At 32.8% G+C, this 19,235-nt stretch overlaps 1 protein-coding gene across 1 annotated transcript in view; it reads left to right on the top strand.

Moving 5' to 3' along the window:
* The window catches only part of LRRIQ3 (leucine rich repeats and IQ motif containing 3), a 78,273-nt gene that overhangs the window by 43,116 nt on the left and 15,922 nt on the right, over positions 1-19,235 (top strand). Inside the window, exons 6-7 of the mRNA XM_049772540.1 lie at positions 6,287-6,329; positions 14,610-14,640. Coding sequence (XP_049628497.1) covers positions 6,287-6,329; positions 14,610-14,640 — 74 coding nt within the window. The remainder of the gene's footprint in view (positions 1-6,286; positions 6,330-14,609; positions 14,641-19,235) is intronic.

The following is a 19,235-nucleotide window of genomic DNA, read 5'->3' as shown; positions in this document are numbered from 1 at the left end:
AGCTTTAGAGGAATCGCATTAAATCTGTGCAATGCTTTGGGGATTATTGCCATTTTAATGATATTATTTCTGCCAATTCATGAGCAGAGATTTGTATCCTATTCCTTTTGTTCTCTCTTATTTTTTGAAGGATTTTTTAGTATCCTTTGTATAGGCCCTTCATCTTTTTAGTGACATTGACCCCAAGATATTTGAGTTTGTGTGGCACAAATGTGAATGGGATTGTTTTTTTAATTCCATTTTATTTCTCTATCATTCTTGTTTTTTTTTTTTGGGGGGGGGCACACCCATTCAACGCTCAGGGGTTACTCCTGGCTATGCGCTCAGAAATAACTCCTGGCTTGGGGGACCATATGGGATGCCAGGGGATTGAACCGCGGTCTGTTCTACACTAGCGCTTGCCTCTAGTGCCACCTCTCTGGCCCCTATCATTCTTGATATATAAGAAAGCCATTGACATTTGCCTACCACTTTACTATATGAATCTATTGTTTCTAGAAGTCTTTTGGCAGAGTCTTTAGGTTTTTCTAAATATAGTATTATGTCATCTGCAAACAGTGAGAGCTTGACTTCTTCCTTACCTATCTGGATGCCCTGGATATCTTTTTCTTGCCTAATCCCTATAGCAAGTACTTTCAGTACTATATTGAATAGGAGTGCTGAGAGAGGGCAGCCTTTGTTTTAAAAAAAAAAAATCCCCAGATTTTAAAAGAAAGGCTTTTAGTTTATCTCCATTGATAATAATATTTGCCATTGGTTTGTGGTAGATGGCCTTGACTAGATTGAGAAAGGTTCCTTTCATTACCATCTTTCTGAGAGTCTTTATCAAGAATGGGTGTTGGACCTTATCTAATGCTTTCTTTGCATCTATTAATATGATCATATGATTTTTGATTTTTGTTTTGTTGATTGGTGTATTATGTTGATTTATATGCGGATGTTAAATCATGTCTGCATTCCTGAAATGAAACATACTTGGTCGTGGTGAATGACCTTGATGATGCATTGAATTCTATTTGCCAGCATTTTGTTGAAGATCTTTGCATCTGTGTTCATCAAGGATATTGGTCTGTAATTTTCTTTTTTGTCAGCATCTCTGTTGGGTTTTGATCTTCAGGTGATGTTAGCTTCATAAAAACTATTTGGAAGTGTTCTTGTATCTTTGATTTTATGGAGCCTGAAAAGCATTGTTAGAAATTCCTCTTGAAAGGTTTGAAATAATTCATTTGCGAATCCATCTGGGCCTGGGCTTTTGTATATTTTTTGGTCCAGTTTACTTGAGCACTTCCTTTTTTTTCTTGGAAGTCTAACTATTGGTTGGTCTTTCTTATTAATTCTTTAAAAAATAAAACAGCTTCTGGTTTCATTGATTCTCTAATTTTTGGTTTTTATGTCATTGATTTCTGGTTTAGTTTTATTTTTTCCTCTACTATTACTGGGTTACTTTGTTGTTGGTTCATTGGACATTAAAGATATGTATTTATGTTTATTTTTTATATTTTAATCCTTTTATTTTGTGTGTTTATACTATGAGTATCATTCCAATTACTGTTTTAGCTATGTCTCATTGATTTTTTTATCTTCATTATCTTTAGTCTCAAGAAAGCTTCTTTGATTTCTTTTCTGATCCAACTTTAATTAAGCAGCATATTTTCCAATCCAATAAGAAATTGAATTAATTCATATCTCACACCTAACACAAAATTAATTCAGCAGATCAAGGACCTTGTTATCAGACCTGATTCTATAAAATACTTTGAGGAAAAGATAGGTAGAACCCTCCAAGACACAGACTTCAAAGGAGTCTTGAATAATATTTTACAATGTCAATGTCAATGAAATGGGATTAAACTAATACAATGGGACTAAACAAATGGGATTTCTTTAAACTGAGTCTATGTGATAAAAAGAACATTAGCTAAAACTTTTTGTTTTTGTTTTTGTTTTTGGGCCACACCTGGTGATGCTCAGGGTTACTCCTGGCTATGTGCTAAGAAATTGCCCCTAGCTTGGGGGACCATTAGTTAAAACTTACCTCTCCTGGTGAGCATAGATTTAAAATGACGAGGAATAAAATATCATTCCAAATGAATGAAACTTTAGAACAAATCAAAAATATTATTCTTAGATAAAATAGCCTTTCAAGCAAGAAAAGTTAGACAAAGGACACTTTTATATAGTGATAGCAAAGCAAATACAGAAAAAAATGCAACACTTTACTATATTAATATAAGAAAAAAGTAACTCAAATACTAAAAACAAAGGGAGTCATTGTCAACAACTCAATAATATCAATGGACATTATCATCCTACTTTGTAAAAATAACCGAAAGCACTTAATTTTCCTATTGAGTTATCATAGGACCATTTTTAGAACAAAATAAAAATATATGAACTTATTTATAAATTTATAAATTCTAAGATATATTATGTTGATCAATATGACTATCCATTATTATAATTTTGCTATTGGTGATATTTTTCTTTAAAAACAAGATTCTTGGGGCCAGAGTACAGTGAAGTGGTTATGTCATTTGCCTTGCACATGACTGATCAAGGACAGACCTGGGTTCGATCCCCACTGTCCCATATGGTAACCCAAGCCAGGAGCTATTTCTGAGCATATAGCCAGGAGTAACCCCTGAGCATCACCAGCTGTGGCCCAAAAACCAAAACAAACAAACAAACAAAAATAATATACTAAAAAAAAATCACATCAATTAAGACAATCTATATTATTGTTTATTATGTTGAACTTAATATTTAGATCTGTTATTCTAAAGTTTGTAATATAGGAAATTCTTAAATAAAAAAATAAAATACCAGTTACACCTAAGTAAATAAGTGATTTATTACTTAGTTATAGACCATTTTTGAAACATTTCCAATTTTGCTGTTCAATAATTTGTTTTTTAAATACTTCTAAAAGTTGACAAAGAAAACAATACTTTTAAAAGATTTTAAAGACATTTTTATCTAGCTTTAAAAGCGCATGGTAAATAATACAAATTTCATGTTCTTTATTGTCATAAAATTAATATTTGCTTATTAAAAGATAGTGTATTAGTTTATATAAATATATACATATAGTTAGTATCAATACCAATATTGGGCACTAGGCTACACCCAGGCACATTCTGCATTTATTCCTGGCTCTGCACTAAGGCAGACTCAAATGACCAGATGAAGTATTAGGAATTGAATCTAGGTTGGCCACATGTAAGGCAAATGCTTGTACTATTGCTTCAGCTCTATATCTATATTTTTACAGAGCATTAAGAATTTTGTTTTTAACTTCAGGTTCTGGGTTATAAATAGTGTTTTATATACCCAGGAGAGTATTACAAAATCAAGAGTAGAATTTTTGTCTATTAGAAGTTTGTTATTTAGATAAAATATAAGATACTGATTGACACATATCTATATATATGTGTGTGTGTAAATTAAAATAGAATACCAAGTATACATTAGAATATAAAAGTTAATATCAAAAACAAAAGATCAAGGTTTATATTTTAATTTTTCGATCAAAGTTGTAGAAATTAGGGTTATTATAGTAAGTGTGAATGAAAACTATCTTATTCATTCATTTATTTATTTATTTATTTTGGTCATCCCTGTTTCCAGGGACCACTCCTGGTTCTGTCAGAAATCGTTCCTGGCAGGCTCTCGGGGACATTATAGGATGCCACATAGAATCCAGTTTGGTCTTGGGTTGGCCTTGTTAACGGCAAATGCCCTACTGTACTGCTATGCTATCATTCTAGCTCCTTCCATGTCTTGAGATTTATGGGGTCATTTGAAGTAACTGAAGCTGGAGAGGTGAATACTGAAATGATATTTTTCACAAGGAAATCCCTTCTTTCCTCCCTTCCTCCCTTCCTCCCTCCCTTCCTCTTTTTCTTCCTTCCTTCCTTCCTTCCTTCCTTCCTTCCTTCCTTCCTTCCTTCCTTCCTTCCTGCCTGCCTGCCTGCCTGCCTGCCTGCCTGCCTTCCTTCCTTCCTTCCTTCCTTCCTTCCTTCCTTCCTTCCCTGAGGTTTTGTAATTATTTTTTGTTTTGTTGCCACATCATATTTGATCTTCATATCTATGTTCTTAAAAACAAAATCTTTTCTTTTTTTGGTAGGTAGTAGTAATAAATAAAATCAATGCCATATGTCATCTCCATGCCAGTTCATTACCTTAATACAGTCTTCATCTCAAAGTAACTGAAATTAGGTGACTCTTCTATTTTTGAGTTCCAACAAAAATCTCTTCACAGAAACTCATCTTTGTTTGTGTAATGAAGAGTATTCTACCTCTGATTCCCTGAGCATTTTTAGTTTGTAGCCTTAAATAGACATATAAAATCCCTGATGTGGTCCAGAGCAAAGATTTGTTTGCTTTAATTAAAATTCTTATTTAACATTAAGGGAAATATTTTAATTGTAATACTGTCAGAAAATTTTTCTTTGTTTTCTCTTTCTTTCTTTCTTTCTTTCTTTCTTTCTTTCTTTCTTTCTTTCTTTCTTTCTTTCTTTCTTTCTTTCTTTCTTTCTTTCTTTCTTTCTTTCTTTCTTTCTTTCTTCCTTCCTTCCTTCCTTCCTTCCTTCCTTCCTTCCTTCCTTCCTTCCTTCCTTCCTTCCTTCCTTCCTTCCTTCCTTCCTTCCTTCTTTCTTTCTTTCTTTCTTTCTTTCTTTCTTTCTTTCTTTCTTTCTTTCTTTCTCCTCTTTCTTTCTTTCTTTCTTTCTTTCTTTCTTTCTTTCTTTCCTTCCTTCCTTCCTTCCTTCCTTCCTTCCTTCCTTCCTTTCTCCCTCCCTCCCTCCCTCCCTCCTTCCTTCCCTCCTTCCCTCCTTCCTTCCTTCCTTCCTTCCTTCCTTCGTTCCTTCCTTCCTTCCTTCCTTCCTTCCTTCCTTCCTTCCTTCCTTCCTTCCTTCCTTCCTTCCTTCCTTCCTTCCTTCCTTCCTTCCTTCCTTCCTTCCTTCCTTCCTTCCTTCCTTCCTTCCTTCCTTCCTCCCTCCCTCCCTTCCTCCCTCCCTCCCTCTCTCCCTCCCTCCCTCTCTCCCTCCCTCCCTCTTCCCTCTCTCCCTCCCTCCCTCCACACATCTGGTGGCCCTCAGAGATTACTCTCGGCAGACTCAGGAAACCAACCATAGGTGCCAGAGTTCGAATGCAAGAAGCTCATGGCCACATGGTCATGTTCAAGTCAAACACCCTACCTTCTGTGCTATCATTCTGGCCCCCTTTTAGTGTATTTTTAATGATATTTTTGTTCATTTTATGGCCACATGCAGGGACACTCAGGCTTTGCACTCAGGAATCTTTCCTGGTAGCCTCAGAAGACGATGTGGGATGCTGAGTATTGAAACCGGGTTCAGCCACGTGTAAAGCAAATACCAACTGTGCTACCACTCTGATGTCTAATGATTTTTTTTACCCTACTTACCTTGCAGGTGACTGTTTTGTGAGTGTTTCTTTGAAAGATTGCATTTTATTTGTTTTTGCCACTCTTTACTAGCACATGGTTGGCGCATAAGAGGAATTTAGTAAATAATATTTGTTACAATAAAACAAATCTCTATAATCTATAATCTCACACTATAATTTACAATTCAATATATTTTAATATATTATATAAAATATCAATTCATAGTGCTCCTATACAAAGTATAATACAGTTCTGTATAGTATTGGTATTATATACTGGTTGTGGAATAATATATATAATTATTGAAAGATGAGAGATCAAAATATGACACAATCAAATGGCACTTACTTAATTCACGGTACTCAGGTACTTAGTTAAAAATAATTTTAGACTTTTTGTGAATGTTCATTTAAAACATTGTATATTTAAAATATAAGTTAAATATAAATTAAGTAAATTAGATAATAAGATAAATTTTATAAAATAAAATAATTATAGTTATATATTATTATGGTGTCAGAGTGATAGTATGATAGTACAGTAGGTAGAACAGCTAGCTGTCTTACATGCAGCTGGCATGGGTTCCATCATTGAAATTTTATATGGTTTTTCCAATCTCTAGGAGTGATTTCTGAGGGCAGAACCACTATTTCTTGAGAAACAGCTCTTAAATCACTCTGAGTCCTGAGTGTCTTCTCTTCATACAAATTAGGTCACAACAATAGATCATGCACATTAAAATGTGTTGGGTATCCCAGTGCTAGGTAATTTCACATTGTAGATTTTAATTTAATTTATTATTTCTATTTTACAGATGAGGTAAGTGAGTTTAGAGAGTTAAGATAATTTATCCAAGGTCACATAACCCAAACGTGGTAGAACAAGTATTATATCCTGCCACTATGTCATTATTCAAAACATAGTGCCCTTTCTATTTTACAGGATGTCACTTGTGAACTATAAATATATCTCTATGTATTAATTAAATCATGTACATAGGAATATTATAATGTTTTATTAAGTTACTTGAATATAGAAAATGTAATAGAATCTACTGCTCCTTATGTTTCTATTATTATGGAACCACTCATTATGCATATAATGACACTATTTCCCAAATTGATTAAAATGTTTTAAATATAAAATGTAGAAGAGATGAGATAGATCTATGAGCTGAACTCCATAATTTTAAGAGAGATGAGTTTGACCCCCAGAACCACATTTTCCTATGAGCTCTGAGTAACTCAACACCATGGGTGTACTCCAAACAAATATAAATTAAAAAAATCAAGTGTGTGGAAAAGTGTCTTATCTAAAGTTGATAAAAATGAGGCAAACTATGATTTTTCTCATAATTTTACATTTCATTTTTAACTGATTATATTACACTTGTTTTAACAAATTGGTCAATTTAAAAAATGCACTGATAAATATATATAGAGAGTACAAGGGTAAGGTATATGCCTTATATGTGGACAACTCTGGTTCAGTCCTCAATTCCCTGATCACTAGCAGACATGATTCTGAGCACCACTTATTGTTGTCCAAAGTTTTTGAGAATAAAGCCTGTCTGGAATTTAGGAATTTAAATTCAATGAGCAATGCTAAATGCACTGAATACACTATAGTGACAAGTTCAGTAATAATAGACTCTTTGAAAAAGAATAAACCCCGAGGAATGGATGCATGTCTCAAAATCTGTACCTCATGACTTGAGAGCACAAAAATGTGTTCATTCCACAATACCTGAATATAGCCTACAGAGAGGTGACTCTGATAACCCACTTCAGTTAAAACCTTAGTGATCCTAGCACTCCCTCAAACTTCTCCTTTAATGCAAAGGAAATGTGATACCTAAGCAGTAGAAAAGCTAGAAATGTGTTTGTCATGCATGACTCAATTCCTGTCACCTTATTTTTTCCCCTGAGCCTACCAGGAGTGATTAGACGCCTGAGCATAGAACCAGAAGTAATTCTTGAGCACCTGTGAGTGTACCCCCCAAAACAAAACAAAAACAAACAATTTTGGACCTATGTCTAGACCCTCATTCCCCCACTACTTTCCCTGATAATTATATTAAAAGTTGTCATAGTTCTTAAATTCTTTTCTTTTTTGTGGGTTTTTTTTTTTTTTTTGGTCACACCTGGGAGTGCTCAGGGGTTACTCCTGGCTCCATGCTCAGAAATTGCTCCTGGCAGGCACGGGGGACCATATGGGATGCCGGGATTTGAACCGATGACCTTCTGCATGAAAGGCAAACGCCTTACCTCCATGCTATCTCTCCGGCCCCCAGTTCTTAAATTCTTATCAAAAACAATGATATTGTAAAAGTAGAATAGTTTGCTATAATTGGTATTAATTATCAAGAATAACATGTCAATAACTAATTTTTGAACTTGTCCCCAATCAAAATGGCCTACTGTATGATTATATAAATTACTGCTATACTCACTTTCATCCACAGACTAATAAAACATGAATGGATGCTAAATTATATTTTCATAACAGTATTGTAATGCCAAGAATTTTAATAATTTGAAGGATAAAAATTACCAAGGAACTAATTTTACGTAGTGAAAATGAGGCATCAAATTTGGTTCTCCATGTTCTTTCCTTGAAGATCACCAGTCCCTATCAAGAAAAATAGATTAAATATCTAATGAGGTTTAGTAGCTTTACATCATATACAACTAATTGTTTGCTCAATGAAACATTTTGACTTTATATTTTAGAAAGTTGTATATTTATGCAGCATAACCTCATTGATCTTGAGTTTAACATAAAAATACCATTAGCCAAGATTAATTATTCATCAGGTATATCTTCTTTCTGGGATCTGTCATTTTTTTATGTTTTCTGGAGTTAACTTTGATATGGGAATTAGATTAGATTGTCTTCCTTTTTTTATTGCCCAGTGTCATGTGTTTCATAAGAAAATGTGAACTTCACTGTCAAGAAGCTTTAGCTCTTTCCTCTCATACCTCAAACAAATTTTGAAATTTAAGTAACTGTTACTATACTTAGATTAGAAGGCTAATTATTTGAAGGTCATTGTATGGAAATGCCCGTGCTCAGGTTTTATGACCATCAATTATATTTTCCTTGCTTGGCATTGCACTTAAAAGTCTAAAATAAGGTTTGGAAATGGAATTGTATATTTTCTATTAAAGCATATTATATCTTCTGCCTTCAACTTTTTTATTAATAATATAATTAATTTACTGTGTCTTTGTGATTTCAATACATTTCTAATTTAGATGATGTTAACTCTTTATTTTACCTTGTTGAGAATTCTGAATTTTAGTAAAATATAGGAGATGCTAAGTAAATTACTGCAAATGTGCAATCAGAGCATACACATAAAAATAGAAATTTTTATTAAAAATTTATCTTTGTTTTAAACCACACCTAGTGGTGCTTAAGATATAATCCAGGTTCTGCACTCAGGAATTACTCCTAATGGTACAGAAGGAACCATATGAGATGCTGGAGATTGAACCTGGTTTGGCCATTGCCCTTCCCTCTGTGCTATTGTTTTGACCACTTTGTTCAAATATTTTATGTAAATATTAAAAAACAAAAATACTTTATACAATAGTTCAAAATTATTTTAAATAGTATTAGTGCCAGTAGTAACAAGGAAAGAGAAAATTAAGATTAAATTAAAGCAGAAGATTAACATAAAGAAATAAACTTTGAATCATGTATGCCTGAATTATTTTCTTAGTCAGTATAAAATATACCATATATTCTCCCACATTCCCTATTTTTAATGCAGTTAAATATAAATTATGTCATTAGTCTTGTCCACTTGACTATGAGTTTAAGAGCAGCATACCATTTCAGAGTAAATCAAAACATCATTCTCTTCTGCAATGTAGATAATGTGTTTGTTAGCATATCTACAAAATACTACCGAGACCCACTTGAGTCTTAGATGAAAAATTAATATTTCTATTCTCATGCTATTTAGATTCACATATTCTGATAGAAGCTAAGATTAAGTGTATCAGTAAACAGAAATATATACCAAAACAAAAAATCTTAAGTGTGGTTTTATCTTAGTTACAAGATGAGAAAATTTATATCAAAGGCTGAAGAAATGACAATCCTATATTATTAATAGAAACAAATATTTTAGAAGAACTTGGAAGATAAACTATGTTTTTACTAGTTTTTACTAATCTAGGAGAAGAAGTTGAATGTTATAACATTTATTGTTAAGATAAACTGTTGTAATTGAGTGCATTAGGAAAGTTATTTTTTAAGTAAAAAAGATTTGCAAAGTTTCTGGTTTGCAAAAATAAGTAGGTACAGGTAAAAAAACTGAGTGCCCTGACCTGTAGAAATACTAGCTGCTTAAAAATTTCTAATTGTATTTCATTAAATAAGTAATATTTTGAGGCAGAGAATAAAACCTTTTAATTGAATGTGACAGTAGATTGGAGATTATTGGATCAGATAGTTTTATGTAACTTTTGTTAAATGGGAATGACTTGGTAAAATAAAAGACAAACTATGCACAATAAAAACTATAAAAGAAAGAATATCAAAGTGAAAAAAAGACAAGCTATGATGACCATTAGAGAAAAAGGGGAAGGAGAGAAGGTGGTGTATTTGTGTAACAGAGATGAAATATGATTGTTGGAATATAAAATTGTCCACATAAAATAGATCACTAAGCTGTAATATTAATCTAAACTATTATTGTAAAGATAATACTAGATAATCTTATTCTGAAATGCCTTAACCAACACAAGATTTAGATATACACTTGAATCCTTAATATTTAGCAACAATTATACTGAGAAAGATTTTGTAAACTTCCAAGATAGATTTTTCCCTCACCTGAACTGTGGCCAATGATGAAAATAAAAAAGGAAGACACTCCAGAACAAAGGACTAATTGGGAAATCTTACCATTAGTCACAACTGAAGGTAAGAGAAATTCAAATAAATCACTGACAGGTATGTACCTCTAACTATTCCCACTTTAGTTGCCCATTCCCTATTTCAACTTTTTGTATTTACTATTTATAGAGATGAGTAGAGCAGGATGTAGATAACTTGCTTTTTAAATTCTTTAGTTTCTAGAACAAGTACATTTAAATATCTAATTACAAAAATACTGTAACTCTAAGCACAAGCAAAGAATAAATCCTGAGCACTGCTGGATGTGACCCCAGAAATTACTGGGGTGGGAAAAGAATTGTATATATTTAGATATTTGAAACTAATGGGATTCTCTTTTGTCTCCTTTTAGGACTATGCTTAGTGTTTAGGAAAATGGGAACACAGCACCTTTGCTGATGTGGAGAAATGACTGTGCTTAAAAAATAGTCCACATCTTTCTTTACATTTTCTATATTCTTTCTGAGTTTAGTTGGGATTGAGTAATTTGGGCTTATCCATAGTTGTGTCTTTTTAAATTATGGTGTTATCTCTGTATGTAAAGAATCATAGAATTTTCTTTTTGCTTGAGTCCTTTGAGGTTTCATGTTTCACATACCCTAGCAACATTGTGGAGAAAAAAAATCCCAATCCACTTTAGTTTTGTGTTGTAAGAAATCATTATGATTTTAAGGTTGTCTTTTATGAGATATAATGTTAATTATACTAAACAGTTAGAACATTTTCTCTTGCCAAACATGGACAATAAAACATATATTCCACAGTGTGCTATAAAAATTAAATTAGAGTGCATATATTGCACTTGGCATACAGCTCACACGTGATATTTATTCAGTCAGAATAAAATACCTAGTCCATAGTAACATTTACATTCAATTAATGTTGGCACTGCTAATTCTTTGTTTTAAACATCATAAAAGTAGGTCTAAAAAGAATGAAATTCATCTTTAATTTCACGGAGAAATTATCCTGTACTTGATTTTTGGTGTGATTTATTATTAAAGGGGGTAAGAAATACAATTCTGTGGCCAGAGAGTTCACACAGCATGTAGGGTGCTGGACTCCTGTGAGGCCTACCCAGATTCTATCCTTCGCATCCCATATGGTTATCTTAAGCCTGTCAGGAGTGATTTCTAATTGTAGAGCTCTGAAAACTACCAATTATATTTTAAATTACTTTTTAATTTTGGGGGTACTACACATGGAAGTGTTTAGGGATTATTCCTGGTTTTGTGCACAGGAGATAACTTCTCACTCTTGTCAGTTGTCAGTGGACCATTATAGATAAATTAATGCATTTTATTTATGTAGCTGAATCCTGTTTTACCAGAAAAAAATAAATGAAAACAAGATGTGTGATATATGATTATATTATGCTCAATTTTTCAAAAGACTTTTAAACTTTATTCCAAAGCAGCAATATCATCTTTTATTTTTCAACAATTAATTATAGTTCCATAATCTTGCCAACATTCATTATTAAGTGTTTGGGATTTTCACCATTGCTGTTGTTTTAATTTATAATTTCTTAGTGATATGTGATTTTAAACATTTTCATATGTTTATCTGCCCTTTTTATATTTTCTGTGTTATATACGTCCTTTAGTAATTTTATGAAACAAAATGTATGCTTTCTTGGTGCTATTTTTAAGAGTAATTTGTATATTTCACAAGTTATCATTTATATATTTCTTATATTTTCATGTATTCTCATCCTCTTGACATTATCCTTCTCAGAGCATAAGTATTTTGATGAATTTCAGCATATAGGTTCTTTTCTTTTATGCAATAGATTTCGGTTGCTGTATTTAAACACAATTTTCACACCCACACTCATCTAAATTTGTTGCTAGAATGTTTTTTTCTTTACAGTTCTTCATATCATAATTAGGTGTATCATATATTTTTGTTTGTTTGTTTTGTTTTTGGTCACACCTGGCAGTGTTCAGGGGTTAATCCTGGCTCTACGCTCAGAAATCGCCCCTGGCAGGCATGGGGGACCATATGGGATGCCGGGATTTGAACCACAGTCCTTCTTCTACCTACCTCCATGTTCTCTCTCTGGCCCCTGTATCATATATTTTAACTACTTTTTGTGTAAGGTATACAATCTTGTAAACTTAGTCTTTTATTGTACATTTTGAAGGATATATATTACTATTCTTTCATCCGTATTCTTTTGTCAAAACTCACTTGGCTATATGTATGTGAATATATTTTTGTTTTTTATTATATTCCATTAAACTATTGATCTTTTAGAAATACAACAGATTTTTCCCTTTTTTAAATTCTGATTGTGTGTGTGTGTGTGTGTGTGTGTGTGTGTGTGTGTGTGCCACACCCGGAGGTGCTCTGAAGTTATTCCTGGTTCTGCGCTAAGAAATCTCTCTGGCAGGCTCTGGGGTGCCGGCAATCAAACCGGGGTCCGTCCCAGATTGGCCACATGCAAGGCAAACGCCTTACCGCTGTGCTATCTCTCCAGCCTTTTTTTTTTCTTTTTCAAATCTCCTAAGCATGATCCAGTGTTGACTCTACTTTTGTAATGGCTCAAAAATGGCACAGTAACATAAAGAGTATTTTTTAAACACACTTTGAACTAAAGTAATCTCTAGCATCAGGATGATTCAAGTTGAATACACATCTATCCCTAAGAAACATTTATTACAATTAAAATCCTGGCTTTGGAAGGAGAAGACTGAGTCATCATACCTTTGAGACTATTATAAAAATATTGTATACTTATACAGAGAACTAATACAATCATTCCAATGGTTTCTTGTAATTCAGAAATTTTATAGTAAGTTTGTCAGCATGGAACCAGCATTCATCTAATACAAAAATTTATTATTTTATTATTTATTAGTCAAACATATAATTATGTTTTATAATTTGTTCTATTTCACATTACCAGATTAGTAAAATAAGGGAAGAATAGGTGAAGGTAAAGATGTAGGAAAATTGTATTAAAAGCAAACTAAAAGTTAATAAATCAGAATTTTTTGAAATATTAATATATATCACAGTAGGTCACATGTTACATAATTCCATTTAGGATAAATACTCAAAATAGAAAAATATATATGAAAATCAAAACAACTATTAGGTACCACCTCACACCCCAGAGATTGGCACACATCTCAAAGAATGAGAACAAGCAGTGTTGGCGGGGATGTGGAGAGAAAGGAACTCTTATCCACTGCTGGTGGGAATGCCGGCTAGTTCAACCTTTATGGAAAGCAATATGGAGATTCCTCCAAAAAATGGAAATCGAGCTCCCATATGACCCAGCTATACCACCCTAGGAATATACCCTAGAAACACAAAAATACAATACAAAAATCCCTTCCTTACACCTATATTCATTGCAGCACTATTTACCATAGCAAGACTCTGGAAACAGCCAAGATACCCTTCAGCAGATGAATGGCTAAAGAAACTGTGGTACATATACACAATGGAATATTATGCAGCTGTCAGGAGAGATGAAGTCATGAAATTTTCCTATACATGGATGTATACGGAATCTATTATGCTGAGTGAAATAAGTCAGAGAGAGAAAGAGGAAGATGCAGAATGGTCTCACTCATTTATGGGTTTTAAGATAAATGAAAGACATTCTTGCAATAATAACTTTCAGACACAAAAGAGAAAAGATCTGGAAGTTACAGCTCACCTCATGAAGCTCACCAGAAATAGGGATGAGTTTAGTCAGAGAAATAACTACGGTTTGAACTATCCTAATAATGAGAATGTACAAGGGAAATAGAAAGCCTGTCTAGAGTACAGGCAGGGGTCGGGTGGGGAGGAGGGAGATTTGGGACATTGGTGATGGGAATATTGCACTGGTGATGGGTGGTGTTCTTTACATGACTGAAACCCAAACACAATCATATATGTAATAAAGTTGTTTAAATAAGAAAAAGAAAAATGTATATGAAAATGGAGGATAAATTATTTAATACTTGATACTTTAAGTGGTTTGTGTTGGAAAATATAGAAAAAATTTAGGGGTTATTTTGTTTAGGGTTTTCTTTGTGGGTGATGTAAATGATCTAAATCTAGTTTGTGTTTATCATTACACAACTCTGAATATTAGATTACATTCTATATTAATGAATTTATATGTATTTTTAATGAAAGATGGTTTTCTCTGCATTTCTATAATTATCTATCCTAATTAACACACAATGTAGCATTGTTACATTAAAAATGTATGCTTAGTTTATATTATGATGGCCTCAGATTCCATATTTGGCCATTTATACCACAGTTTGTGTGAATATGTATTAAGGAAAGAAGATCTCAGACATATTAATATTATTGTTAAGAAAATAAATATCAAAATGAAAAAGTGGCCCCTGTCACCATAATGTCAGTGGCATTTTTCAGGTGGTCCAGATAGATCAGAGAAGACTTGATGTATAAAGGAAGATAACTCCATAACATTTTCCTTTATGTTTCTTTGCTATTTTTCCTTCCTATTCTCTGCTACATCTAAACTTGAGGTAGCCTCAAAGTCAATTCACCACACACAAGACCATTATCTTGTGCTGAGATGTAAGAAATACTGCTGAAGAGAGCAACTGCTTCAAATCCATTTATGAACACAGATCATAGCTACACTGATTTTAAATAGTCTTATACCATTTGTTTCTTCACAGATGGCTCATAATCTGTAATACATTTAGAAGAACCAAACAAATTCTGTTGACTAGAAATGGTACTGGCTTCTGTGTTCCCCGTGACTTCTGAAAATTCCATGTGACGATTAAAATTATGTGTTATTACAATTGAAAATAAATTGATTAGATCAAGGTTCAGTTCTTTCTTCTTAAATTGAATTTATAAAAGGTAAAAATATAAAAATAAATTTATAAGGAAGATATATTTTTCATAGTGTATTTATCTGAAAAATTCTTGTGTTAAAAATTCAGTTCCTGTTTTCTAAATAAATTATCCTTTATGGCATCTTGGGGCTCAGTCACACGAGATACCATACCTGCCTTGCACTACGAGAATGTCCCGAGAAAACTCTTTAACATACACTTTATCTCTAGGTTATACCTTCTTTTAGGACTTGAAGCACATGACAAGCCAAACCACCAAAGCAACAACAGTAACCTACAGACTTATACTACAGGCCTTACTCATCGAACACATTCAAGCAAACTAGAATTCCCTTGCTCTTTTCTCCTCTCTTCTCAGTACTTTCTTCTTTTTTTCTTCTTTTTTCTTCTCTTTTTCTTTTTAATGTATTTTCTCTTTTCTTCTTTCCTGCCCCTTCTATATACTTTCCCCCTTTCCCCCCTTTGGATATCCGACTATCCTTGCAACCCCCAACCCCATCCAGATTTCCCACCTTATTAAAACTCTTCACCCTCAGTTCTTAATCCATCAAGACTGACCTACCCCAACGAACCAGTACCCAGCACCCAAGTGAAGGGACACCCAGTCAAACTCACACCTCATCCCTGGCAAGAAGAGCCAACCAACTCCCTGCTGACTCATGCTGCGCATCCCTCCTTACCAACTCTTCCTAATATGGACTGTTACTTGAAAACGGGCTTAACTCTAAAAGTACCCCCAAAGCAAGAACTCTTCCCAAGACCTTCCTGCCGCGATTCTTTTACCAATCTGAAGAAGGTCACCGTGCATGATGAAAAGGCGCTCGGGAACCCACACACCACAAGAAAATCCCAAAAGACAATGTAATATAAAAGCATAATTGTATTTGAAATAGTTTATTATTTTTACAATCAAACATTTTAAAGTGATACCATACCATACTAATGAATCTTAAATATATATTTAAAATATTACATTTTTGAAACAGGAGAAATGGTGCAGCTGGTAGGGTTCTTGCCTTGCATGGGACTGATTTGGGTTGGATTCCCAGCACTTCAGATAGTTCCTAGAGCCCCAATAGGAGTAATCCCTGAAGAGAGCCTTTCAATAAAGCTTCAGTTCCATGAGAATTGCTATCATGCTTTTCAAAATGCCTCATCTATATTGTCTATTTTATTTCAAGATCATGGCTTTTATGTGGTGCTTACCTTTATTGTTGGAGTGCTCACTGGATATTTTATTTGACACTTTTTTTTGTACTGTTGGGGTGATTCACCTTTTTCCCCTTTGTCTCTCAAACCGATGATGAGAACCTCTAGAAGGACTCTGCACATTTTCAGAGTATTTGATTTTTACCCCAGTTTATTACTTTTCTCTTCTTCAAACAAAACCATGTAACTTTATCTATCTAGTCCCGCCTCCCAGTTACAGGAGGAAATAAGGGAGCTACCAAGACCAAACAGATGTAAGACCACTAGCAAGTTAGGCACAGAGGAGACCATGTATTCTTGCAGTCTCCGGGGTGAAGGAGGAAGATATGGGAGGTAGGATGGGTAATGGAAATTTAGGGAGAACAATTCGGAGACGGGAATCCCCGATATTAAGTTAAAATGTACCTAAAATATTATTGTCAACAATATGTAAGCCACTATGATCAAAATAAAAATTATATTAATAATAAAAAATGAATGTCCAAATAAATATAAATAAAAATAGCTGGAGGATTTAAGATCTGTAAAGAGAGTTCTACATAAATAAGGAAATAAAGATACTCGCAAAGATAAAAAATTATTTTTGAAACAAAAACTTGTATCACAAAAGCATCTTAATATTAATAATAAAATGTAAACAAAGGTGTCATTAATAGTATTCATTCTACTATCATTAATATTAATGTAATATAAAAGCATAATTGTATTTAAAATAGTGCCTTATTTTTGCAATCAAGCATTTTAAAGTGATATCATACCATACTAATGAATCTTAAATATATATTTAAAATATTACATTTTTGAAACTGGAGAAATGGTCAGCTGGTAGGGTTCTTGCTTTGCTTGGGACTGATTTGGGTTGGATTCCCAGCAGTTCAGATAGTTCCTAGAGCCCCAATAGGAGTAATCTCTGAGGAGAGCCTAGATTCTAGAATAAGCCCTGAGCACAAGTTGTAACCCAGAACCTGTATATGACATTATTTTAAATGTACGTTTCTGCTTGACTATGAAACAAAACTTACAAACTTCTAAAAGAGTAATATAAAACTCATTTTCTCTAATGTTTCCTGTCTCAGAAAATGTCATTAACATTGATGTGATTTCTCAATTCAAAATACTAGTATTTATACTTGATTACATCTTTACCTCTTTCCCACAATTAGCCCTTAGGTTCTACTTTTACAAAGATTATACTGAAAAGTAATTTTGAATGGCTATTTGACATTTAGAATTCAAAATGGAAAGTTCTTTTTGGCCATCCTCTTCCTCCTTTTGAATTTGCAATTTTTAAAATATTTTATTTTCCTCTAGTTACTTGGACAATTTTACTTAATTGGGATCACAGATTCTGGAGAAACTATCAGAAACTTAATACATCACAGTAAAAAAGGGGGAAGGAAGATGCATATTGAGCTTTTTTCCTATGGAACATTAATTCTTTCACTCCTGTCAGAGTTACCATCAAACCTTATCTCACCCATTACAGTAGTTTCTTACTTATCTTCTTATGGTCAACATTTAATCTATTTTTTTTATCACATTAAAGCCACATTTCACTCCCCTACCTAAATTACTCCATCAGAACAGTCAAAACTTTCTGACGAGTGTTTTAAAATATTCCAAACACTGAAAACCATTTGACCATATTTAATATCACCTTTTTGCTTGTTGTATTCCAGCTAAAATGGAGTATTTTTGCTGTATTTCTTTCAGATTATATGTGTTATTATATAGTAATCCTACCATAATTTCTCATTTTCCTGCATCCTGGCCTTCAATTTTTTTACTACTTTTCTTTCTCATCCTTCAGTTCAGAGATTCAATTGAATTTTATTTGAAAAATCATTCTTGTCTACTTAATTTAATTACTAGACACATTGCTATTTTATATTGACTGATTTTAATTGGTGACTCAATCCTGATTGATATTTTCATGAATATATTTATCTCTATTCTTTCAATAAAGCTTCAGTCCCATGAGAATTGCTATCAGGCTTTTCAAAATGCCTCATCTATATTGTCTATGAAAGTACCTTACAAATTATAAATGCTACTATATACTTTTGCATTTATCATAAGTATGATTACTGTATGTACTAAAAACACTTGTGTATTAAGTAGAAATGATACTATCTGCATAAACACATTTGATCAAGTAATTTTTTAAATGGTTAAGAAAACAATGAAACAAAAAGGGTTTCGATAAGCAATTTTATATTTTTAATTTAGAATTACAGTTAAATTTGCAAGCTATACTAAAATATAAAGACATGAGTGAATAAATGAACTAATATATGTACAAATAAAATGATTTTAGGAAGATTAGTTATTTAGTTCTTCATTGAGAACTATGTAATTTTAAGTAGCTACCATTGAGGGAACATATATTTTATTACATTAATAAGCACCAAAATTAAAATTAGAGACTGAGGCTTGAGTAAATGCTAACATAGTCTTTGACATACAAGGCACATTGTTAAAAATAAATTAAAATATAAGAATCAATTAATTATAATAGCTTTAATTATAATAGAAATTAATCATTTCGTGTGAGAAAAATGAAATTTAGTTATAACTTTAAGTGGGACTAAAAGCCCTAATCATTTCTGATTAACTGCATGGAGTCTCAGATTTTTCTATGAGACTTCAGAATTTCTGTTTGTAGATTTCTACTTCAAAACATGTATTATCTGAATCTAGCATTAAGTAGAATTTTTACAGCCCCCAAATCTTAGGCATTACTAAAAAATTTATTTTAAATTGCTGATGTAAATAACATTTAAGGTCTCCTTAGATTCTGGGTACTCTACTTGTTGAGCTATATTTAGTATTTTGATCCCACATATTTCAGCTGAAGAAAA

This window comes from Suncus etruscus, chromosome 4 (assembly GCF_024139225.1).
Source record: "Suncus etruscus isolate mSunEtr1 chromosome 4, mSunEtr1.pri.cur, whole genome shotgun sequence".
NCBI classification, from domain to species: Eukaryota; Metazoa; Chordata; class Mammalia; order Eulipotyphla; family Soricidae; genus Suncus; species Suncus etruscus.
This window is presented reverse-complemented; position numbering and strand designations above follow the sequence as displayed.